General features: G+C 39.1%; 1 protein-coding gene and 1 long non-coding RNA gene across 2 annotated transcripts in view; one reads left to right on the forward strand and one right to left on the reverse strand.

The window, feature by feature from the left end:
* The window catches only part of LOC139703302 (uncharacterized), a 62,225-nt gene extending 55,179 nt beyond the window's left edge, over positions 1–7,046 (reverse strand). Inside the window, exon 1 of the long non-coding RNA XR_011705703.1 lies at positions 6,970–7,046. This is a non-coding gene — a long non-coding RNA (uncharacterized lncRNA). The remainder of the gene's footprint in view (positions 1–6,969) is intronic.
* A 4,699-nt stretch (positions 7,047–11,745) lies between these two features.
* Cd40lg (CD40 ligand) lies at positions 11,746–24,964 on the forward strand. The gene is made up of 5 exons (XM_027940195.2): positions 11,746–12,006; positions 14,046–14,177; positions 18,898–18,952; positions 20,834–20,893; positions 23,731–24,964. The coding sequence occupies exons 1-5, from the start codon at positions 11,851–11,853 to the stop codon at positions 24,105–24,107; spliced, it is 780 nt and encodes a 259-aa protein (XP_027795996.1). The 5' UTR covers positions 11,746–11,850; the 3' UTR covers positions 24,108–24,964.
* Positions 24,965–25,737: the final 773 nt, after the last annotated feature.

The raw sequence follows: 25,737 nt of genomic DNA on the forward strand, positions 1-25,737 counted from the left end.
AAAGGAAAATGTGCGCCACTTATATATTTACCTAAAGGGCACTTGATCCCTGAGACCCTTAACCCTGGAACAAAAAGAATTGTTTTTTTTTTAACTTAGGCGTTATATTTTATGCTCCACATTTAGCACTCCCTGGGGTGCTATGCAAAGCCCAGAGCAAGGTTTCAGTCTCAAGCATAAAAGCCCAAGAGGAAAAAGAGCCCCTGATCCCCAACCTCTGTTTCCTTCCATATGTTATTCCTTGCAACAGGTATGCATTCTCCCCTTCTCCCCCCAAAAATTCCTTCAGAGATCTAAAGTTGCTTCTTCTTCTACTTTTTCCCCCTCTGTACTTTTTTATTGATTTTTTAAAAATAAATGACAATGAAATGTCTTACAATTCTTATTATATAGAGAGCACAATTTTTCATATCTCTGGTTGTGTATAAAGTATGTTCACACCAATTCATGTCTTCATACATATACTTTAGATAATGATGTCCACCACATTCTACCATCATTGCTAACCCCTGTCCCCTTCCTTTCCCTCACATCCCTCTGCCCTATCTAGAGTTCATTTATTCCCCCCACGCTCCCCCTCCCTACCCCACTATGAGTCACCCCCCTTATGTCAGAGAAAACATTTAGCATTTGGTTTTTTGGGATCGGCTAACTTCACTTAGCATTATCTTCTCTAACTGCATCCATTTACCTGCAAATGCCATGATTTTATTCTCTTTTAATGCTGAATAATATTCCATTGTGTATACATGCCACACATTTTTATTCATTCATCTACTGAAGGGCATCTAAGTTGGTTCCACTGTTTAGCTACTGTGAATTGTGCTGCTATAAATATTACAAATTTGCTCCCATTCTGTAGGCTCTCTATTCACCTCAGTGATATTCCTCACAGAAATAGAAAAAGTAGTCATGAAATTCATCTGGAAAAATAAGAGACCCAGAATAGCTAAAGCAATCCTTAGCAGGAAGAGTGAAGTAGGTGGCATCACTATAGCAGACCTTAAACTACACTACAGAGCAATAGTATCAAAAACAGCTCCACCAAAACAGACTAGTAGATCAATGGTACAGAATAGAGGACACAGAGACTAACCCACAAAATTACAATTATCTTATATTAGACAAAGGTGCCAAAAACATGCATTGGAGAAAAGATAGCCTCCTCCACAAATGGTGCTGGAAAAACTGGAAATCCATATGCAACAAAATGAAATTAAACCTCTATCTCTCACCATGCACAAAACTGAACTGAAAGTGGATCAAGGACCTAGGAATTAAACCAGAGACACTGTGTCTAATAGAAGAAAAAGTAGGTCCTAATCTCCATCATGTGGGATTAGGCCCCAATTTCCTTAATAAGACTCCTATAGCACAAGAATTAAAACCAACAATCAACAAATGGGATGGACTCAAACTAAAAAGTCTCTTCTACTTCTTTTTAAAAAGTTTGTACCAGGGATTGAACCCAGGGGTGCTTAATCACCGAGCCTCATCCTCAGCCTTTTTTAGTTTTTATTTTGAGACAGGGTCTCACTAAGTTGCTGAGGCTGGCTTTGAACTTGCAATCTTCCTTACTCAGCCTCCCAAACTGTGGGATTACAGGAGTGTACCACCACACTCCATCTGATGTTTCTTATTCCAGGAAGTCTTCCCTGACTCTCTCACCTCTTCCTCACCCTTGTTTCTCCTCCATGTTCTCTATTCCCCCTGCAGGTCTCTACTATGTTGCTTACTTGGTACACTGTGATCAATTCTATGCTGTTCTCTCTCCTTAATTAGCAGTCCTTTCTTTTTCACTTTGGATACCCAGACCTGAGAGCTTAGTGCTTGCTAAGTGCTGGGCAAATATTTTTTGAAAGGAAATTGAATATTTGATGTCAGCTACAAGGTTTCTCAGGCAGTCTTGAAATAGGAACCATCAATGGGAGAACCTTTTGGAATTATATAGACAGATGACGTGGGGGCAGTGTCTTTCTGCTAAATACACAACCAATGTTCAAATCATACAAAGGTACAACAGCCTCCAAGGGCCCAGTTATGACTAGAAATTTCTTCTAGAACTCCCCTTCAAGCAGTATTCACCTGCTGTATTTAGTGGGGTGGTGTGTGGCAGGGTGTAAGGGGACAGAATCTTGCCTCTAAGATACACCTCAGGAGTTTTTTCTTTAGAGAAATAAAAGAGAATCACATTTTCCCTTAGATACTAAGTCACTGACCACTTCAAACATATCCCTTTTCCTTACCTTCCTTCCAGGCATTTCCAGAAGGACAGAGAGAACATCAATGAACATATACTGTGACAGGAATGGATCAGAGAACCTTGTATAAATTTCTCATCTAATACTCAAGACAACTCTATGAAGCAGAAACTATTAACATCCCTGTCTTATAGACAAACCAACTCTGTGATCTTTGTATTATTTTTAAAATGAGAAAATTTTACCTTTTTAGTAAGTTATTTTTGACAATGATGTTAAATAATTTGTCTAAGATCCCACAGAAAGTAGAGTAGTCCAAAATGTCTACTAACAAATTCTGGCTATTTACACTATCCCAATCTGCCTCTTGGGAGGATTGTTATTCTCAAAGAATGTTACCAAGTCACATTAATGATGCCATTATTTTCAAATAATTTTTAAAAGAATTATTATGTTCCATACTTATGGAAGATCTCACTACCAAGAGGATATATGGATAGCAAATGAGTATATGCAAAGATGTTGACATCATTAGCCAACCAGTAAATGCAAATGAAAATCACAGTGAGACAATACTACAGACCTATTAGAATGATTAAGGTAAATAAAATCAATGATAATAAGCATTGGTAGCATAAGGAGTAACTGGAACTCTCAGTCAAAATTAATCTTTGAGAATATGGTACATCTACACAATGGAGATTCGGCCATAAAAAGAAAAACAAAATTATGTCATTTGCATGAAAATGGATGGAGTTTGAGAGCATTAATGTTAAGCAAAATAAGCCAGACTCAGAAAGTCAAGGACCATGTTTTATTTTATATGTGGATGCTAGAGAGAAAAAAGGAAAAGCAGAATAGGGAAAGTTCATAAAAATTAAAGGGAGACCAGCAGAGTAGAGGAAAGGGGTTAGGGGGAGGGAGGAGGGGAGAGAAAGTGGAGGTACTGGGGAATGAAAATTGACCAAATTATGTTATGTGTATGTATGAATATGTAACAATGAATTCCACTATTCATAATTATAATGTACCAATTATTTTTTAAATGAATCTTTGGTGATAAAGGCAGAACAGTGGTTATCTTGGGGAGAAGCAGAGGCGATTGGAAAGAGACAAGATGATGAACTTCTGAGATACTAGTAAAGGCTGACAATATGGGTGATTACAATTAATGTGTCTACTTTATGTAAATTCATGAAGTTTATGATTGTGTACTTTTCTGTAAGTAAAAGTTTACTTCAATAAAATGTTTGTCAAAAATAATTTATTATAGGCCAGGCATGGTGGTGCACACCTATAATCCCAGCAGGTGGGGAGGCTGAGACAGGAGGATAGTGAGTTCAAAGCCAGCCTCAGCAACAGCGAGGTGTTAAGCAACTCAGTGAGTCTTGTCTCTAAATAAAATACAAAATAGGGCTGGGGATGTGAATCAGTGGCCAAGTGCCCCTGAGTTTCAATTCCTGGTACCCCCAAAAAAAACTTATTATAAAGGTAAAATATGCTCATTGTAAAAATAATGCAAAGAATACAGAAGGCATGGGTAAAAGTAAAACTTGCCCCATGCCCTGTTTCTACTTCCCAGTAGTTGCCACTGCTACCTGCATTTCTTGTCTAGCTAAGCACATCGATAAATATAGCTTCATTTCTTACACAAATTCAGAGTGGATTCAGAGTACTCACAAGTCAGAAACAAGGAGTGGGCATTTACCAAGAAAGTTCACCTTGGAAGCCTGGAATGGAGGTAGGCAGTTGGTAGAAATGGAAATTGAGGATTGCAATCACATAATTGAAACTATTTAACAGAAACCAGGCCAACAGTCTAAACATCCCCCTTCCCAGTTGCACTCATCTATGCTGGAGATGATTATTGCCATTTCCTCCTACCTTGTTCCTTCTGAGCCTTTGGATTATAGTCAACTATGAGCCTTCTACAGAATGAAAAAAGAGTGGAAGATTCCAGGCTAGAAAAGCCACAGACAGCAGATGAACACAGAATGTTGGAATTTGTCAGTGTAATGCTATAAATAAGGATGCAACATTACTACTAGTGTCTCTTCTTCCAGAAACTCTTCTCTAAATATCCTTTCTATTCCACCCTCCTGGCTGTGTAGGTATGCCTTCTTACTGTTCTCACAACTTCACCACTACTGTGGCACTTTTCACATTGTTTATGTTTGTCATCTTCTCTGAACTGGGAGCTCCTGCCAAGACAGAGACTTTTTTTTTTTTTTTTTTTTGTATTTCTAGGGTCCAGCACAGCACTTGGTCCACAGTAGTCATTCGGTGAATGTTGATTTGAACAAATAAACTCATTCAAAGAAATGTTTCCTGAAACTGCTTCTTACTAATCTAGCCAACCAATGAAGCACCGTAGATGAAACTACCAAATATCACAACATCTTTGGCTTTCTGGTGCAGATCCACATGAAGACTCTCACATGATACAACTGAAATTCTTAAGGCCAGACAGGACTTTGCATTGGAAGCTTTAAAATGTGATGTCTGGCTTTGAAGATGGTGTATAACACTAATCATTTACTGTGCATTGGTCTGAGTAATGGAAAATAATCACTCTTAAATCATCTTCCTTTAAGTGTCATATTTAGGGTAACATATTGGTTGGTCAACGCCAAAATACATGTGACACTTAGATTTTCAGACCACATGAAAATGTCTGAAAAGAAACATTTAAAAAATGACTAAGTATGGGTTATATATTGCAGCACTTTAAAATTGTTTTCTGCCATATGATTAGAAACAACCTGAATGTTCATCAATAGGGGATTAAATAAATTATAGTCTATCATTCATACCTGGAAGGTAGTAGTCCCCTGTTATACATAGGGGATAGTTTTCAGCACCCCTAGTAGATATCTCATACTGTGGGTAGTACTTGTCTGAATCTACATCCTGTTGCTGTAATAGAATACCTGAGATCATGTAATTTATAAAAAATAAAAGGTTTCTTTTGTCTCACAAATTTGGAGAGTGGCAAGTCCACAGCTTCTGTCTTCATCACTGCTGTGGCATTTTTCACATTTTTTTTTGTTTCAAGGACAGAGTATTTCAAAGGGTATATTGAACTTTCCATTTGTATTCTAATTACTCATTTTAACAATGCTTAATATTGTCACACACAGTGACATAAAACACTATACACAGAGGAATGGCTGCAGACTCATGCTGGTTCAACTCATGGCAGAGAGGAGAAGTGCAGCAGGCACATTTGGAAGAGACAGAACATAATGGGTAACCTTGCTTTATGACGACCCACTCTTTTGACTACTACTGTCCTGTGGCAGCAACAACTCACCCACATGAGGAAAGGCCTTAATCCATTCATGAAGGCTCCTCATTCATAATCAAAACACCTCTCACTAGGCCCCACCTCCCAACACTGTGCTTTGAGGAATTAAAGTTCCCACACATGAATTTGGGAGGATACACTCAAATGAGCACAGAAACCTAAAATACTATACATACATACTAATGATAAAGTTTAAATGATTAAATTAAGCCCAGTAAGAGGCAAACAACCATAACTAACAATAAAACAGAACAATTATAACAATGTACTATAATTAAATTATTTAAAACATAAATATTTATTTTGGTAATTTTCCATTTAATATTTTTAGACTATGATTGGCTGTGGGTAACTGAGACTATGGAAAGTAGAACCCTGGATAAGGGGAGACTACTGTAATAAGTTGTTGTAAAAAAAGAAAAAAAAAGAAGGATTTTGTTGACATGGAATATTCTCCAAGATATAGTGTTAAATAAAAAGCCAAAGATGCAGAAGGATGTATTGTATTCTATATGTAAGTGGATGAAAAAGAATATGTATTTGCTTAAATGTGCTTGAAAACAGTCTTGGAAGACACATAAGAAACTGACAACATTTGTTGACAATGGAAGACTGGGAGGAAAAGGGGAGAAGAAGACTATTTTGTATCCTTTTATATCCTAAAATAGGATATGAAAAGATTATTTTATATCTTTATTGCATACTATTTTATATCCTTTACAAATTTAACCATATAAGTATATTAAATAGTCAAAAATAAATGTGAAAAATAAAAAGAAGCCACAGCCATTGGAAACAAGAAAAGGTAACATTGATGTGACATGAATATTGAGGGACACAAGGAAATAAGAAAGTGAATGAATTGGAGCTGGGTATGGTGGTGCACACCTGTAATCCTAGCAACTCAGGAGGCTGAGGCAGGAAGATCATGAATTCAAAGCCAGCCTCCATAATTTAGCGAGGCCCTAAACAACTCACTGAGACTCTGTCTCTAAACAAAACATAAGAAAGGGCTGGGGATGTGGCCAAGTGATTAAGTGCACCTGAGTTCAATTCCTGGTACCAAAAAAAGAAAGTCAATGAATTGGGACTAACAGAGGAATCAAAACAGAAAACATTGCAATTCAAGAAATCAGAGGTAAGAGTATGTTTTCCCAAAAAGCATCCATCTCAGAGTCAATAAATGGGAAAAGCAGGTGTAAGCTGGGAGGAATGATTATGTTCCTCATTAAAGAGCTGCAGTAGAAGCAGCTGGAACAGGTGGACCTCTCTCCCCTCCACTCCCTCTCCCCTGTAGGCCATTGCTAGCAGGCCAAAGTTTTCTGGGGAGTGCTGCCAGGGAGGGTGCTGAAACACTGAGACCTCCACCACAACGAGAACAGTAAAGCAAAAGAAAAACCAGCAGCAGTCAGGAGTGAAACCCTTTAAAGGGCTCCACCCCCAGAGAAAAGCCCTCCTTACCTTATCAGTTGTGGGGGTCCCTGGTCTTCCTGCCTCTCTACCCACATAACCTAAAGGGAAGCCAGCCTACTTGTTTACAGGCCCTGCCCACTTAAACAGAACCCACAAGTCTGCCCTCCCCCCGGAGAGAGGTTTGCAAGGGGAAGCAGATCAACACAATTGCAGAGGAAACCTATGCCATCTACCCATATTAACCAACATAGTTTTTCATTCATAAATATGACCAGACAACTAAGGATCACCAGACATTTCAGGAAAACTGTTAACATGAAAGCAAAGGACTGAAATAAACAAATAGAATTGACTCCTAGAGAAAAAAAGAGATAATTCAAAGAATGGAAGAAAATGTGAAACAAATATATTCTGTTCTGTATCACCAGAGAGGCTGTCAAGTATCTTTCTTCCAGCTTAGAATGTTTTACAACTTCCCCTTCTATCCCTGAAAAGAAAATTTAGTAATTTGACAAATATTTACTAATCTCTAACAATGTGTCAGGAGCCAAGGACTCTGAAATGTTTTTTTAAAATACTTTGTCTCTTTCCTCTGGGAGCTGATGGTAAAGATGTCAGACAATTAGTTGTAATAAGTTGTAAGACACTGAAAAGGAATGGGTGAACTTCACTCTCAGGGGAGTCTACTCTTCCCCTCTAAGGAAGGTGAAGCAGGGGACTCACTAGTGCATGCATGCAGAGGTTCAAACTTTCCCTCTGAGGGTTTGAGTCTATGCCTGCTGATGTGGTATGGTGAATACCTGATATATTAAGCACAGAAGAGGACACTCTGTCAGTTGGAATGGGACCTTTCACTTTGACATTAATGGATAAGAGAGGAGGGAATCAGCCTGTGCACAGGGAACAGCATCAACAAACAATGCACATTTATAGAAATAAAACTTGCTCAATATGCTTGATGTTCAAGTTAAGGACAGAAATGTGGGCAGGGGTCAGCTCATCTGTCATACTAAGAATTGAGACCTTATCCTCTAGGCAAGAATCTTCCAGATATATTCAGGAAAAATAGTCTTTGTGAAACCCTTTGTAGAACAACAACAAAAAAATACTGACATATTTAACTCTTTCGCATATACTGGAAATCATTCTCCTTGCAGAAACTATGACTGTATTCTATGTTATCTATATAAAATCACAACCACAAATATATTTGCACCCAAAACAAGTTGGTAAATTATAATACATTTAAAATTTTTCCCTTGCTACTTGTTTGCTATAGATTAGTTACTAGCTGCCAGAAAAGCAGTAGTAAAAAGAACAACAAAGATTCAAGAAAATTAGAAAGCACTCATTTTGAAAAAGCTATAAATAAATGGAAGAAAGACAAGTAGAGTAGAGGAAGGGGAACACGGAAAGGTAGGATGGTAGGTAGGGGGAAATACTGGGGACTGAAGTAGAGCATATTATATTCCATGCATCTATGACTATGTTTAAATGAACCCCACTATTATGTGCAACCATAATGCACTAATACATTTTTTAAAAAGGAAAAAAAAACTGAAAAATGAGACAATACGTATCATTAACTTAATTATTTCTGTGCAATAAGAAAAAGATGGTCAATATTTGATTTTGACAACAGGCACTTTCATGAACTCCATAGATGTCCCCTTTTCGTGAAAGCAATGTTTGAGAATCTTTTCTAATGTGTTAGGCAGCTGAAGATTTTTAACTGGGGAAAACTCGATGGCCATCCCACTCTTTGTTGGGGAGAGATAGGTATGGGGGGGGGGGGGTTGACACAAAGGCCATCTGATACAGAAGCAGATATCAGAAAATGGAGCTTCAGCTTGGGAACTAAGCAGGTAGCCAATTATGGCACCAAACCAGGAGGCTAGGCAGAAGAAGGATGGGAGAAAGAAGAAGCTTCAAGGATTGAAATACAAGCAGTGCATTCTGGAGCTATTATTCATGCTGAACACACCAGGGCACTATATCAATATGCTTCCTTGGGTCTGGGATAGAATCTCAGGAAGTCAAATCAGATTAGTTAATATGATCACTTAAAAGACTTAGAATTAACATTCTGCTGGTGGCATGGAAGATAGATGGGGTGAGGCAGGAAATAAATATATCAGGATGATACAGTTTCATAAATTACAAAAGAAAGGATATATAGGCCTGGACTAGGATGTTTGCAAGGAGACATGGAGAGAAGTAGTGGTAATCAAGAAGATTTGGGGAGGAAGAAGCCATTGAAATTGGGGAATCATCTGGGTAAGAAAGATGAGGGAATCATAAATGACTCCCAGGTCTCTGGCCTGGGCAATTAGAAGCGTGGTGGAACCTGATTCATCAAGATACGGAGAACTTGAAGGGAGAAGTAGTCTGCGTTGGAAATGAGATAAGTCTGGGGCATCTCAAGTGTAAGGTGGATCTGGAACATCTAAGTAGAGATATTTAGTGGTAGCTAAACTTTCAAGACTGCAGTCTTTAGGATCTCCAAGTGGCCTATTATTTGGGCAATGGAAATATTATTAATCAGGACTTACAAATTCTCAATATGGAAGTAAGAAACAATATTTGAATGTACATAAGGGGAGGACCTTAAATTGGAAGGACTGTCTAAATAGGACATGTCATGGAAAGCCTGTAAAATACTGGTAAAAACAAGACTAATTATTTTACAGTGTATACATATATCATCATGGTGTATACTTTAAATATATACAATTTGCATTTCTCAATTACACTTCAATAAATCTGGGGAAGCAAACAAGAAAAAAGTGTATTATGGTATAGATTTCAAGGGTGGAGTGTATTCAGAAGAGTAGCAACAGAATAATAGGTCAATAGGATAATAAAGTGGTCACTAAAAATGAATTCTAAAAACTACGCAACTCAAACTATTATTGAGCTAATAATAGTAGGAGCAGTTTCAGTGGTATTTATGGGCAGAAGTCATACTGAAGAAGGTTGGAGATCACAAAGGAGACCAGAAAGGTTAGACAACAACTCTTTCTTGAAACTGATCACACAAACAAATCCTGACATTGCATCTCTGTGGTCTCTTCAGCATCCTCTTCCTCTGGGCTTGGCTGAACCGATCTTCACAGGGCCCTTGCAACTCTGATATTCTGTAATCGTATGAAACTGACTCTGGAGGAGGCCTTGAGCCCATTTTGGCTCTCATATTAATTTTCCTTCAGCAGTACTAAGGTCACTACTCTAAGAACTGAAGCCTCTGACTTGACTGATCAAAGTTCATCATGTGCATTGAAGCTACCTACTTGGCAAACGTAGTGAAAAGCTAGCTGCACAGATCAGGGCCCAGGACAGGATGCTGGGGCGTGGGAGGGAAGAAAGCAGGTGCTAATTCCACAGAGAGCATGCCTATCAGAGCAGTTTTTACGTTTTATATTTGTCTCTCAAAACCAATTGTATAGGAATCACCAAAGCAATTTTATCACTTTCTAGACAAGGTTGGGATGTGGGCTAGGGGGTACTGCAACTGCATTTAGTTTGAAGACTTCTAAGATAGCACACAGTAGCCAGTCAGGAATAGATAATCCTACACACCTCAATGATTCAATTTATGGTCACAACTTTAGGTGCTTTTTGGGGGGCAGCACTGGGGATTGAACTCAGGGATACTTGGCCACTGAACCACATCCCCAGCCCTATTTTATATTTTATTTAGAGACAGGATCTCACTGAGTTGCTTAGTGCCTTGACATTGCTGAGGCTGGCCCTGAACTTGCAATCCTCCTACCTTAGCCTCCCAAGCTACTGGGATTACAGGCATGAGCCACTTGATGTTTGTTGTTCATATGTTTTTTTAAAAACCACTGTAAAGAGTAGGCAATGATTTATAAAGCTCAAGTTTTAGGCTAAATAATTGTTTAAAAAAATAGGGATGAGAGCTGCCTATTGCTGAACATGTTTCAAATCTCTTTTGTGTACATCTTTTTTCTGTCTTCACAACAGCCTATGGGATAAACAAAGCAGGTGCCCTCTTTGGGTCTGAAGAATCTGAGATCTACAGAAGTTTGTGATTTACAAAGTCCATAGCAATTTGTTGGTAGAGCAAGGAATAGAATCCAGGTGTCTCAAGTGCAGCCTATTTTCATTATTCTGAACCATTGTATCAGCATTAGCAATTGAGACCTGCAACAGCTAAGCCAAGCTAATATTTCTGCTTTAATTTCCATCCCAGAGTTTTGGCCTGATTTCCTCAAAGACCCTACTTAGCTCTGCCTTTGGACAAAGATGATATTGTTCTTGCATCATCTTTTTGCCTAAATCTTATTCAGTAATTGTTAGAACTCATTTTTTTTTTCTTTATGCCATGTAGTCTTGACTTGCAAAGCTTCTGGGATTTTTATTGAGCTGAAAATGTAAAGAAATAGTCTTGAGAAGAAATCAGCCAGTAGCACACCAGTCACAAAATCAATCCAGACTTTTGTTGACAATTTGTTTCTGTCTTCTTATACCAGTTTCCCACTTTATATTAGTAAGATTGAAATTGAAATGAGTCGATTGCTTGTGGATGAATTTGTCACTTTCCTTGAAACTGGTGAACCCAAAAAGTTAGATAGCGATAGGAAAATGCTGCCATTGTCTGTTAAGAAGTGTATGACATCTCAAGGCAAGAATGAATGTATGGAAGAAGAAACTTGTTTCTTCTTTACTAACAAAAAGGAAAGCCTGGAAGTGAATGATATGGGTATAATTAAAAAAAAAAAAAAAAACCTTTACGTAACTTTTTAACTAGGAGAGAAGACTACGAAGCACTTTTTCCAGGAAGTGTGGGTTGCAACGATTGTGCGCTCTTAACTAATCCTGAGTAAGGTGGCCACTTTGACAGTCTTCTCATGCTGCCTCTGCCACCTTTTTGGTCAGAAGATATCATTTCAATTTTAACCCAGCATGATCGAAACGTACAGCCAACCTACTCCCCGATCTGTGGCCACTGGACTGCCTGTCAGCATGAAAATTTTTATGTGTTTACTTACTGTTTTTCTTATCACCCAGATGATTGGATCGGCACTTTTTGCTGTGTATCTTCATAGAAGGTTGGACAAGGTAAGATGAACCATGAGCCTTTATTAACTAAGTCAAACTCTTATTGATCTGTGGGTTGCTTGGTTTTAGTTCTAACCAAATGATTGTCGATGGTAGAAAACCAAGCTGATTACTGGCCTTGTGGCATGTTTGTTGTCTATTCAGTCAAGTGTCATGTTCTTACCTCTGGTTAAGATATTGGATCTGGACCCAGATTGCCTGGTTTCCAATCTTGGCTCTGTCCCTACCAGCTCTGTGATCATGGATAAATTACTTTACATTTCTATGCCTCAGTTTCCATGCCTGAGAAATAGAAATGCGAATGGTACCCATCTCATAGATCAAATGAGTCCAACCTTGTAAAGAGCTTAGAACAGTTGCCTTGCACATAGTAAGTTCTACGTGGGCATAGCTATAATTATTTGCTAAAGTTTTATTTGAAAAGTAAATTATTTTTTTCTGATAGAGACAACTTTTTTCTTTTAAACTTCCATCTAGGGGAGGAGAGAATCAATTTGATCTGAAAAGTCAAAGTGCTGCAGATTAGCACAGACATGGAAAAGTGCTTAAATTGGCAGGGTTTTTTTTTTTTAAAGCAAAAATGGTGTTCTCTGTACGATGCTTCAAACTCCAGTTGTAGTTGCAAGCTGCTCAGTTTCCCTCTGAGGTGTTTTACCTTCTTAAACAGTTGGACATATAGGAACAGAAGAAAAGAGTAAAATTAGCACGAAGTTTTGCATTCTCAGGAAAAGATAACAGGAGTTTTCCTGTTTCCATGTATTTGTCCACTTATTGGCTCTATTGATAAAACACCAATCATAGTGTGACTAGGAGAAAATGAATCAATTATCTGGTTGTTCCTAAAAGTCTGGAGGTAGCAACTGTGGCTAGACAGCACCTAGGTGACTGCAGTTTCTCAGGGATCCTTGACTGTCCTCTCTTGGAATGCAGATCTAGAATTAAGGTCACAGACTTCTCTATCAGTAAAAGGTGAGGTAGTGAGGGCTGAGGCAATCTACTACAAAACTCAAATTGTAGATTTCACTGCTGAAAAAAAAGATGGGTTCTAGGTCTGCTTGCTCGTTTGTTTGTGTTTGGTCTGGTAGATTCTGTCAATCAAATGTCTGGACATAGGCCTAGCTCTTAAAGGAGAAATACTGACCTGGGTAGACTTAAATGTACCATAACATTCAGGTGTGCTCTTAGTGACCCCCAAAGCTGCTGGTTAACTTGGGTTTTATTTGTTTGTTTGTTTTCATGCTGGAGATTGAACCCAGGGACACTTTACCACTGAGCTGCCCCCCCCAGTCCTTTTTATTTTTATTTTGAGACAGGTTCTCTCTAAGTTGCCCAGGCTGGCTTCAAACTTGTGATCCTCCTGCCTCAGCCTCCAGAGTGGCTGGGATTATAAGCCCAGCTTTCGATCTTGTTCTGAATCTTAAAAATCTGCTCCTAAAACAAGATAATGCTATAGGATTAGTTGATGACACAAGTGAATTCTATACATTTAATTACTATAACATTGGAAAACAAAATATCTTGTTAACTTTGGGGATTAAAAACAATTTCTTTAAAAATGCAAATATTTTCTGCAAATATTGAAGTTATGAAGGAAGAAAATTGTAATTAGAATCAAAGTAAAATTGACTCACATCACAAATTAACTTCTTTCGAAAGCACTTCTTCATGAACAATAAAATAAAGTGGGTAAATTAGCCCAGCAGAAAACTATTTTATAGACTGATGGGAAATATGACAATTATACAATATTATAACTATGGTACTTTGAAAAATATACACTTTGTAATGACAGTTCATTAGAATAGCTGTGATTCTACCTACAGTTTCAGATAATATGCTTTCTTAATTGCTGGATTTTGCAGATTTTTAAATGGCAAATACCAAAGGCAATGATCTGACATAATAATTTATAATCTTCCCCACTTAAGCTTTCTCAACGTCCTCTTGTTGGTATGATGGAACTGAATGTGGAAGCAGGCATTGTTAGCTGTATTCTTCTAATGAATGACATTTCTCATCTCCTTGTTATTTCAAAACAGATAGAAGATGAAAGGAATCTTCATGAGGATTTTGTATTCATGAAAACGATACAGAGATGCAACAAAGGAGATGGATCTTTATCCTTGCTGAACTGTGAGGAAATCCGAAGTCAATTTGAAGGCTTTGTCAAGGTAATGCACTCAGTTATTGGTAAAAGTCATTTAAAAGTTTTACTATATTTGTTAGGTTGGGAAACTGAAATCTGACAATGTGAAAGTTTGAAGATTTGTTATACCTACACATGCACATATACACATACATATGTAAAAATATATACATACTTGCATGGATAAGAATGTGTGTATGAAAAAAAAGCAAAAATTAAGCCAAAATCCTACATTAAAAAGGAAAGTTGGATGGGCTGGGGTTGTGGCTCAGCAGTAGAGCGCTCACCTAGCATGTGTGAGGCACTGGGTTTGATCCTCAGCACCACATAAAAATAAATAAATAAAATAAAGGTATTGTGTCCAACTATAACTAAAAAAAATATTTTTAAAAAGTTAAAAAAAAGCAAAGTTGGATGCCAGGCACAGTGGCATATGCCTGTAATCCCAGCAGCTTGGGAGGCTGAGGCAGGAGGATTGCAAGTTCAAAGTCAGCCTCAGCAATTTTAGTAAGGCACTAAGCAACTCAGTGAGACCCTCCCTATCTCTAAATAAAATACAAAATAGGGCTGGGGATGTGGCTCAGTGGTCAAGTGCCCCTGAATTCAATCTCCAGTACTGAAAAAAAAAAGGTGGAAATGGGTACATTCTTGCTTGATAAAAACAAAAAGGCTCTCTCTGGGGAAAATATACTTGTGGGCACATTCATGCATCCTCAGTAACTCACACATGTTGATGCCACTGAGAAAAAATGATGAAGAAGTACACCAAGTTCTATTTTTTGCATTTCTGTATCTCCCCACCCAAACCTTGATGTTTTCCCACTGGGGCACCATAGTCTGTTCCCCATTTTCCAGGAAAGCAATAACCATTGGCAGCTGCCATGTTGGCAGGTCACAAGTGAATATGTTGCTTACACCAGGAGTAGTAGGGATTCCTGACAGATGCAGTCCCTAGTACTTATCCCATGAAGGACTTCCAGGTACTAACAAACATATCTACCTACCTAGCAAACATATTTCCATGCCAATCAAACCAGACTTCATAACATACCACTTGCTCACAAAGTCAGTCCAGTAGAGCCAATCATGGCCAGAGGCAGAGAAGGTTTGAAGCCTTTTAACACAAAAGGCTATTAGCCACCCACTAGTGATATGCCCAATAATGGGTACCTAAAATAAGAACTTCTAGAATTTTTATATTACTTTGGTCATCACAGACATGATATCAAATGGCTCTTTTTCCTGAAACAGACCATCAGGAATTCTCTCTGCCCATTTCCCTCTCTGAACACTGAGTCAAGTGCCCTTGGCCTTCAGCTCACTTAGGGGTCATGTCCAGGAGGCAGCACACCACATTGAGGACAGCCCTGTGTCAGATTGAGTGGATACCTGAATAAACCAACAGGAATTTGTTCTCACATGCAGATAATGTGTAATTGAATAAGGGAGTAAGGGACTTCAGAATTTATTCTTGTCCTCCTGTACTGTCACCAATGTATAATTTAACCCAATGGTGAAAACTCGAAGAGCTTATTCCTGAGTCACCTACGGGGATCAAAATGTGGCTCAAATCTGTAGCTGAGTTTCAGGTTCTTTACACTAGGTTTTATGGAAATTAAAAAAATAATAGGTATAGATGGACACAATACCTTTATTTTATTTATTTATTTATTTTTTTATGTGGTACTGAGGATGGAACCTGGTGCCTCACATGTGCTACGCAACTGCTGTACCAGTGAGCTACACTAGGTTTTAAATGAAACTTCCAACCCTTTATCTGTAAGACTAACCAGATTGGGAAATTTGGGGTTTGTCCAGTTCTTGGAGGTTTCTAGCAAAGAGTATTGGGAAGTATTGCAAATTTAAATGTAAATAAAACCACATTTAAAAAATGATTAATTATCCAAATAGCATAATCCAAGGCTATGTGCTTGAGCTAATGACTTCACCTCTCTGGGCCTCTGTTTTCTGATGTATAACATGAGAAGGCTCAGATTATCTGCAAGGGCACTACCAGCTCTGACAGTCTGTAATAATATGATTAGCCCTCAGTCCCTTCCAATGGCAGTGAGAACAGTTTGTTGGTTTTTTCCTTCTCTCTCTTATGGAGAGTTTTACAGATGAACTGCCAATTCCTCGTGTCCTTATTTCAGATCAGAATTGTAAAACTTCCAAAATCAACTACCGGATAGGTGTAAGGAAAACAGTTGGTTTGATCTCTCTGTTTATGCATATATGAAAAAAAGTAACAGCTCCAAGTTTTGTATTTTAAAAAGATAGACCTTTTCAGGCAAGTCAACCAGTGACCTCCTCCTTTTTGTGACCCAGGAGGTCCCTTGTCTGAAATGTAGCAGGTATGGAACCCTGATCAAAGCCATCTGACAAAGTCCTTCAACTGCCCAATCCTCCTCCAATGCCTGACCTCTTTTCAAATACCAATTCCCCCAAATTTCTCACCCCCAAAATATTTTGGACTCTTTTTAATCCAACAGTCCAACTACAGAATAACCTCAGATAGGATTTGTGTTTTCTCATCTAATGGTAGCAGGCTTTCTTTCCAGGCTATAATCTGGCTTGTCCAGAGCAACAAGCTTAAATTTTAGGGCTTTGAGTCATAGGGCTTAACAGAGTCTTAGAAATTATCAGATCCACTGGGCCATAATCCCAGAAATTTAGAGGGCTAATGTGGGAGGATCACAAGTTCCAGGCCAGTCTCAGCAACTTAGCAAAGACCTTGTCTTAAAACTAAAAAATAATAAAATAATTTTTAAAGGGGTGGGGATGTAGCTCACTGGTAGAGCACTTGCCTAGCATGTACAAGGCCCTGGGTTCAATCTGTAGCACTGCAAAAAGGGGAAGGAAAAAATCAGTCTTTCTCTACTACCCCTACCAAGTGATCACCCCATCTTTATTTTAACATACCTACTGACAAGGAACTCATTATCACCTGAGGCAGGTAACCATGCTGTCACTTTGGGAGGAAAATGGGATTCAGGGCTCAGGGCTAAATGAAGGCATCATTTCGAAAAGAGAAATTTCACATAAAAACTACCTGTCTCGCTCCCTGCTAGAATGTTCTATTCAATGATTGTCTTCACATAATCCCTGAGATGCCTTTGAAAGAGTCAAATCATTTTGTTTTCAAGTTAAAGGGCAACCTGTCCATATGTGCCACATAGAGTTCTAATTAAGAGAGAAATAACTATTCCTAGATTTTCTGAAAATCAACTTTAAAAAGTCTTTCTGTTCAAATGGTGAGAGAAGCAAAAAGAGAGCGAGAGCGAGAGAGAGAGCGAGAGCGAGAGTGAGAGAGAGAGAGAGAGAGAGAGAGAGGGAGGCTCTGGGGAGTGTGGCTGGGGAAAGTTCACGAAAAGGCAAGGCCGGGTGCATAAAAGACAAACTTTGCTGACTTCACATTTTCATCTTGGCCAAGTCCTGACACCAATGCAAACATCTAGCCTAAAAGTATCTCAACCTTGATCATCACACTCTAGTTTTTTAAAAGACACTAAATAGTCATTTGTTTACTTGTTATCTCGCAAACATTTTCCTGTTGCCGCATTTTCACCAGGCCCCACTTCAGCTCAAATGGAAAGTTGAAGGCCTGCGGCCCCTGTGAGAGTTTTGAGACTCAGGTTCTCCTTGGGGCTCTGTGACTTAGCCCTCACATCTGGCAACTGAGCTGAGCCCACAGCTAAACAGTCAACAGGAGCAACACAAATTCCTTCTCAGGGAGGGATGCAAAGGGAGGGCTCTGTATGCAATTGATTTCAGGGATGGGAGGAAGCACAAGACTTTGACTATCAGAAGATGGGAAAATACTATTATCTTCCCACTTGTGTTCCTAATATAGAATAATGGAACAAATCAAGCCAGGCCTGCGAATGTGTTTCTACTCTTGGTTTAAGCCTTGGACTCTTTGGGTGACCTCCAATCAGCCAGTTAAGCCCCCCAGGCCTTTTGTTCAGTCTCTTTAAAATGGCAGAAATGGCCTTGATCATCTTTCAACCAATGTCAACGGCAGTTGTTTTTAGCTTCTTAAGAACCTCTAATATCCCTTCAGTTTGTGGTGAAAATAAATCTGTTAAGTGTTTTATCTGCCTTTGAACAAAGCAGCATTAGGAGATGACCTGTTTTCCTAATAAATACAAATTCAAATAAATTCAAAATAAATACACTCCATATAGGATGACCACCGAGAGAATCTCTTAAGCCCATTGACAAGAATAACAAAATTTAAAATGTCTGAAGGTCTTTTCATATTCTGGAATTTTTGTCTTAAGGTTAAATTTATTATCTTTTCCTATGAGATTTCAGGCCAATTTTATCCTAATAGATATACACTATGCTTTATGTTAAAAAATATACCATATACAAGTTCCCAGGGTAGAATCAGCTCTCCATTCAGCATTATTTGTCAATATCTGTCAAAGCCAGGGAGGTCGGGGTCATAGGGAGGCTCAGTACCACAGCCTCTGGTATAGAGAGAGCACTGGAATGGAGATAATAAGGCCTGGATTTTGTTTCCAGATTCTCCCCTGGGATTTCTGGCCTTGTGAACCCATCTGTCAGAGCCATGGGCTCCCAATTGGTATGATAGAATTAATGACAGCATCTTTGTCTATATGATAATCCTCACCAGAAACAGACTACAAAGTAATGACGGATACCAAATCAATGATATTTCTAAAATCCTGTAGCAAAGTTCCTGTCAAAATAACCTTTTGCAATGATTCTTCTTTTAGGATATAATGTTAAACAAAGAGGAAAAGAAGAAAGAAAGTGTTGAAATGCAAAAAGGTAAGCTGCTTTTTACCAATTTTGATGAACACTTGAAAAGTAAAAGGAAGTTTGAGGCTGATCATATTGAACAACCCAGTGATGAATCAGGAAAGTTTTAGCCCTGGAAATAAAACAGAAATACCATTTACAAATGGGTACTTTCTCTGGTCCCTCTGATTTGGAAAGGCTTGGTGTGTATGTTCCTTTAATCGTGACTACTAAATATGAAAAATCCCATTATATTCAATTTCTTAATTCAAAAACCATACATCCTGGTACCAACTTCAGAGGATGAGATGACAAGAAAGCCATCAATTGGTAAAGGCGGCATCGATCACCCAATGATAACAATTTTTTTTCATCGGGGACAGTAGCCAGTAGAGCTTCTAGGATCCAAAAATGATAGTGTGACAGCATTCTAATTTTTGTCCTATGCTTTAACTCAGAGTATCCTGAACATCTAGGGTTAGGAAAGGACCATGATGGTTCTCAAATCTAGCACAATCCCCAGAATATAAATCTCTTTTAGTAAAAAATAAAGGGGGACACTATCAGGTCCCTGTTCAAACATGCCTAGGTATGAGGTAACTTCTACCTCATAAGATGGCCTGGTCTACCTCTGAACAGCTCTAATAATTGTGGTAAGTTTAATATACTACTCAACAGAAGCCTTTCATCCTCTTGAGTTGAATTTTTTTCCAGTAGTTTCCACTCACTGAACCCAGTTCTGCTCTTTGGGGCTAAACTAACCAACTGTCTAGATATGGAAGACAACAAATATGGCCCCTGTACTTTGATTGTGTTTTTTATTTTCTGGTTTAAAATACTCTGTGTCTTCTAGTATTCCTCTGACAACAGTTTCTAGGCTTTTTCCTCTCCTAGTTACCTCCTTTTCTGGAAACACCCACTTTTACATGTTCCTTTTAGACTATAGCACCCCAAAAGCAGCACAATAATACCTGACATGACTTGAGCAACTGAAGCAGGAGAGAGTAACGTCAGAGAGACTAGTATATCACAAAGTTGGTGACTAAAATGCTATAGCTTGTGCAAATCTAAAACACATGAAGAAATGCATATAAATAGAGATATAGATACTATTTTCTGACACAAAAAGAGTACTCAGAGCCTTAACCATTGGTTGGTATGCTAAAGAGTCATCTGATTCCCATGGAAGTTTCATCCTCAGAATGACTACAAGATAGGTTGAGTGGTACCATGTTGTATGTTAATTATAGTGAAATTTGAGAAAACAGTTCATGTGGATGCTGCCTTGTAGTCTTCAGGAAAATCATAAACTTAACCAAACTGGCCTTTCAGGTCATGCAGTTTGATGTCATCATTTACAGGGTACCTTCAAAGTGCCTAGCACCACACATATAACTGGAAAAAAAGAAACTTCCAGACAGCCTTTGTACTTTCGAGACCAGCACATCTAATTAAGGAGCAAGCCTTTCTACATGAGAAACAGAGAAAAATCCAATAGTTTAGCCAGTTTCTTGACCAAATCAGACTCAATAAGCATCTTACTAGCAAAGTCTGCAGACACAACTTTGGGACCCACTGAAACCCCCAATGTGTGAGAGTTGTTCCTAAAAGCAAGATTCAAATTAGGCTTAATGAAGAAAGTATTTTAGCCTCTTTAAGTCTGTGTCAATTGGAATTGAGTACTGAACAACTATTAGGAGAATGGGATCAGTGAAAAATTTCTAGTTTAATTATTGATATTAGAAACCAACTTTTCCTTCAGTGGGAAGAATTTCAGACCACATAATCATTCTTTTTTATAACCTATTTTAGCATAGTCTCTGTGACACACTTGTAGAAACTGCACCATATAGTCCTATGAGCAGTTTCATATTTTCTTGGCCTGACAGTTTGCTTTTGGTTTCATTTCAGGTGATCAGAATCCACAAATTGCTGTACATGTTGTAAGTGAGGCCAGTAAAACAGCATCTGGTAAGTCCCATAGCATCTGAGCACCAGCCACTCAAGGGGGAAAGCTGGGATATAGAAGCAATGCAGCCTAATGATGAGGCTCCCCTCTTCCTCTGGGGCCCAATTTACAAACCTACCCATACACCTCAAATGCTGTCCTTTGTCTTCAAAGTGAGCTCAAATGCACAGATGGGACTTAGAGGGACAAAGGGAGATGGGAAGCAGTCCCCATGTTCTCATTATGTTCTTGCTCAATGGCTGATTCTAAGTGATGAATTACTGGGTGGAGGGACTATTATTCTGACAGCATAGAAGAGATGGCATGTAGTGACCTCCTGCCTGGGAGCATCCCTCCTCCTAACCCCTCTTCACTATGTGTAAATGGGCCTCAGGGGGTCTTTTCTGTCTTCTGTCAATCCCTATATGATTAACCCCAGCCTCACTGGGGCCAACCTCAGGGAAATTAAAGGTAAAATCATTCTGTAAAGATCAATAGGTGCCAAGACGTTAGATTTTCCAATGAAGTAACAACAGACGACATACTGTGATCTTTTCAACTCTGAATGATTTTATTTCCATATATGTTCTGCCATCATTCTAGCCCTTAGATTTTTTCCCAAATCTGTACCTTGCAAAAGCTGCTGTTAGAGAATGTGTCGCATCTGATAAATGATGGAAACACGTACGCTAGCATAAAATCCCCCATCTACATAAAAGCAAAAGCATCAGAGCAGTCTTTGAAAATTTCAGCAGATTGCTCTGGAATGGAGTTCTAAAGAGAGAGAGAGCACTCACACGTGTGAGCACGCATGTGACAGAAACAGAGACTGAAAGAAAGAGAGGAAGACACTGTCTTATTGCTGAGGCAGCTTGGGCTTCTCAGTGGACATAACACATACATGGTTATCATGGATCATGGTATGGAAATAAAAGCACCTGATAGAGAGCTTTTGAACAATGGGATTCAAGAACCATGACCACCACTTAGTGGTGAGTGGCGTCAGGCAAGTTCCTTTAACTATGCAGCAGTTTCCTGCCTTACCTACTTGACAGGGTGACTTTGAGTATCAAATCAGCTAATGTGGGAGAAAGTTATGCTGTCAAATTATGCTATACCACTGAAAGGTGCCACTACTTAGCTTACCTCATTGTGATTTAGATGTCAAAAGAGTGACATAAAGTCCCTAATTAATATCAGTTATTCCTATAATAGTTAATAATTCTATCAGATGTCCCTTTCTCAGAAAATACACTTAATGGAGAACATCACAACTACATTGTAACTACATTGTTATGCCCATGGAAGCCATTCACATGACACCTTCTCTTTTGGATTACATGACAGCAACAGAGAAACCTCTTAAAATCAACTCCTACTAGTCTTTGTCCACCTGTACCTAAATTTTTGCTCTTGGATATATTTCATGGAATTCAGACTCTCCCCAAAGGCTCATGACTGATATCAGTCCTACAATATCTTAAAGTCTGTATAAAGTAGTTCTGCAGGGGGTCAAATGGGAAGACAATAACATCCCTCTCCATCCCAATCTCCAGTTTCTCATTCCTACCCAGTCACGCTGCTGTAGACTTGACTTACATCTTACAGCAAGAACTAAAATAAAGAATTAACAAAGTGAACAAAATGGAATAAAAGATAGAGAACCTGTCCCTTTTTCTGAATGGTCCCAAAGTGAAAACATCATATGGGAAGCATAATTTCCAAAGTTTTTTTGTTGGGGGGGGACCTAAAAATGTCAGGCATTTCAGTATACCTCTCTCTTACCTGAGGATGAGTCTTTTTTTAATATTGTTTAGTTGTCAATGGATCTTTATTTTATATGTTTATATGTGGTGCTGAGGATTGAACCCAGTGCCTCATACATGCTAGGCAAGTGCTCTACCACTGAGCCTCAGCCCCTAAGGATGAGTCTTAAAGATAGAGTCTAGTGTCCTGATAGACCTAAGACCACTGAATAGGACTTTTAAAACAAATGCTCAAGAAAGCAAATGCATCAATACTTTCTCTTCTCCTCAACCCCCACCTCCTGTTAGCCAATCTAGCTCTCTGTGGGAGCTGAGATTTGAAGTTGGGCACATATACTACTTTGAACCCACTCAACATCTCAGCAGAGAAAATGGCACATGGTTGGTGGGTACTCTGGCTTAGCCACAAGAATACAGGCACTTTCAAGTTGGTGGCGCCCACTACAATGGGAGATCAAAACGCACATAGTAAAATGAACACACAGTTTATTTTCATACTTCCTTGCCTAATTTTAGTCCTTGCTGTGGGAGGCAGGTCGGTTTTGCTACATGATCAGCTAGGAAGAAACAGGGGCTTTTCTCTGAGCTAAGGCAGAGCTAGGTAGGGTAACAGCTCTTTGACTTTATGAAATTCAAGGCAAGCAAGGTATCCATGTTAATATTAGCAATGATTTTGTCTGAATAATTTGGTATGCATAATTCATGATGTGAATTTTGAAACCACTTGCACTTTCTTAAATCCAAGGGAAAATTGGCTTTTAAGAACTAAAAAGACAAGGAAACTCACTGTGAACTGTTACTTTATTTAATCTCCACAAGTTTCTGAAATGTGTTTGTTTTAATATCAGCTCCATATTGCCAGTGAGGAACTGAGGCTCAGGGAGATTAAGTGACTTGTCAAAGGTTGAAAAAAGCTAGCACTGAAATCCAGCTCTGACTCTAAAGCCCATGCTAATTTGTTATCCACAATTCCTCCATAACTCTGAGGGCTGGAAGGAGCCTTGAGAATCCATTCCTACACAAAGCTATTTCCAGTTAGAATGTGAACCATGCTCTTGCTTCCCCTTAACCAGAATTTTCTCCTCTTTTTTCAGTGCTACAGTGGGCCAAAAAAGGATATTACACCATGAGCAACAACTTGGTAACCCTTGAAAATGGGAAACAGCTGACTGTTAAAAGAGAAGGACTCTATTATGTCTACACCCAAGTTACCTTCTGTTCCAACCGGGAAGCTTTGAGTCAAGCTCCATTTATAGTCAGCCTCTGTCTGAAGTCCTCAAGTGAATCCGAGAGAATCTTACTGAGGGCGGCAACCAGCCACAGTTCCTCCAAACCTTGCGGCCAACAGTCCACTCATTTGGGAGGAGTATTTGAATTGCAATCAGGTGCTTCACTGTTTGTCAACGTGACTGATCCAAGCCAAGTGAGCCATGGGACCGGCTTCACGTCTTTTGGCTTACTCAAACTCTGAACAGTGCAACCTCCTAGGCTGTGGTCAAGCTGACAGTGGCAGTCTTCATAACACAGCAAAGCAGTTGAGACCACCCCCTGTTGAACTGCCTATTTATAACCCTAGGATCCTCCTCATGGAGAAATATTTATTATGCACCCCAAGGCATATAGGTCTGTAACAAGCGAATTACAGGATGGGCAACACCCTAACAGACCCTGCTCCATAAGAGCTTATATTCTGAAGCAGCAACCCCACTGATGCAGACACCCAGAGACTCCCATGAAAAGACGAGGTCATTATGCACAGATAGAAATCTGAGTAAACAGCAGATTATTAGCCAAGTTCAGTTTTGTTTATTTATGTGCGTGTCTTTCAGTGGATAATGTATTTGATTTACTAGTGAAGATGCGGAAGGGAAATGAGGAGCCTCAGCTCACACTCATGTGTGGTTGACTCTGGGTCCCTGAGGCTCTGATGGAGGAGGCCAGGTTCTAGAAAGTCTACCATTGTGGAGAACTGAGAAACCCTACCCCACTACTACCCTAACACTCATTCATTCTTTCTCAATCTCCATCCCTCCCTGTCTTTCTCACTTCACCACACACACACACACACACACACACACACACACACACACACACACAGAGTCAGGCTGTTAGTAATCAGCTGCCTTATTTCTACCCTGTCCCTATCTGCAGCACTGAGATGAGAGGCGGCAACAGAGAAATCAGCTCCAAGCCTGCCCTCTTCTCATCATGAAATGACTGTATTTAAAGAAAATCTATTTTGTCTCCCTATGGTATCCTTTGTTTCCAGAGTGAATTTGTCATTATCTTGTTATTTATTTTTTGAATAATAAAGATCCCTTAACATTATTGTTATTGTTTAGTACCTAAAACTCACAGCCAGGTTGGGGGAAGAGGAAGGAAATATTTGAAGGGGATTTTGCCAACCTTTGTACTACTCTCATAAACTTAGTTCTCAAGCTTGGAACACAACAAAATGTCTTGGTGACAACATACTCTCCAAAGTTTGTCATTACCTTCAATTCTTCAATGGATGACAAAGAGGCCTATTCGGTGAAAAGCAATCTGGGTCTTTATCTCCAGCTTGAATGAAAAGGTTAAAGGAGATTGACATTTAAAAAACTTAATCACAGATAAGCAAAACTGGAGGGAGGGCCTTAAATGAGAAGCAGTAGCCTATCATTTTAACAGCTGTCTAGGTTGTTCCATCTTAGACAAGAGGAAATGGAAACAGGATACCCTGTGGGTTTATTGGCCCCATAGTCTTCCACTGAGTCCAATAAAGTCATTTCTAGTTGCCTCTAATCAGGGAATTGTTCATGTAAGAAAAAGAGAGTGGCATCTTCATCTTTACTGATAGAGTGCTTTTTAAGACAAACATCATCTGTCCATCTAAAAAACTATTACTGTAGAAATAAGAAAGAGGAAGAAGCAGAAGTATGGCATCCACTCTTGGCCACCACCCCTGCTCTTCAGCCCTGTGGCTAGCACAGTCCTGTCTGGACAGGGTGACTCTGAAGAGCTTGCAGTATGAGTACCCAAAACAAGGCTGATATGCCAGACCAATGTACGTGGCTTGTATACTTTCTCCAACGGGAGAACTTTGATATGAACAAGGGTGA

Source organism: Marmota flaviventris, chromosome X (assembly GCF_047511675.1).
Source record: "Marmota flaviventris isolate mMarFla1 chromosome X, mMarFla1.hap1, whole genome shotgun sequence".
NCBI classification, from domain to species: Eukaryota; Metazoa; Chordata; class Mammalia; order Rodentia; family Sciuridae; genus Marmota; species Marmota flaviventris.

What these genes read in the sequence shown, in the direction of transcription:
- Cd40lg (XM_027940195.2), top strand. Translation starts at nt 11,851, where the DNA reads ATGATCGAAACGTACAGCCAACCTACTCCCCGATCTGTGGCCACTGGA. An exon ending in TTCATAGAAGGTTGGACAAG is followed by an intron (nt 12,007 to 14,045) that starts GTAAGATGAACC and finishes ATTTCAAAACAG; the next exon opens with ATAGAAGATGAAAGGAATCT. An exon ending in AAGTGTTGAAATGCAAAAAG is followed by an intron (nt 18,953 to 20,833) that starts GTAAGCTGCTTT and finishes GTTTCATTTCAG; the next exon opens with GTGATCAGAATCCACAAATT.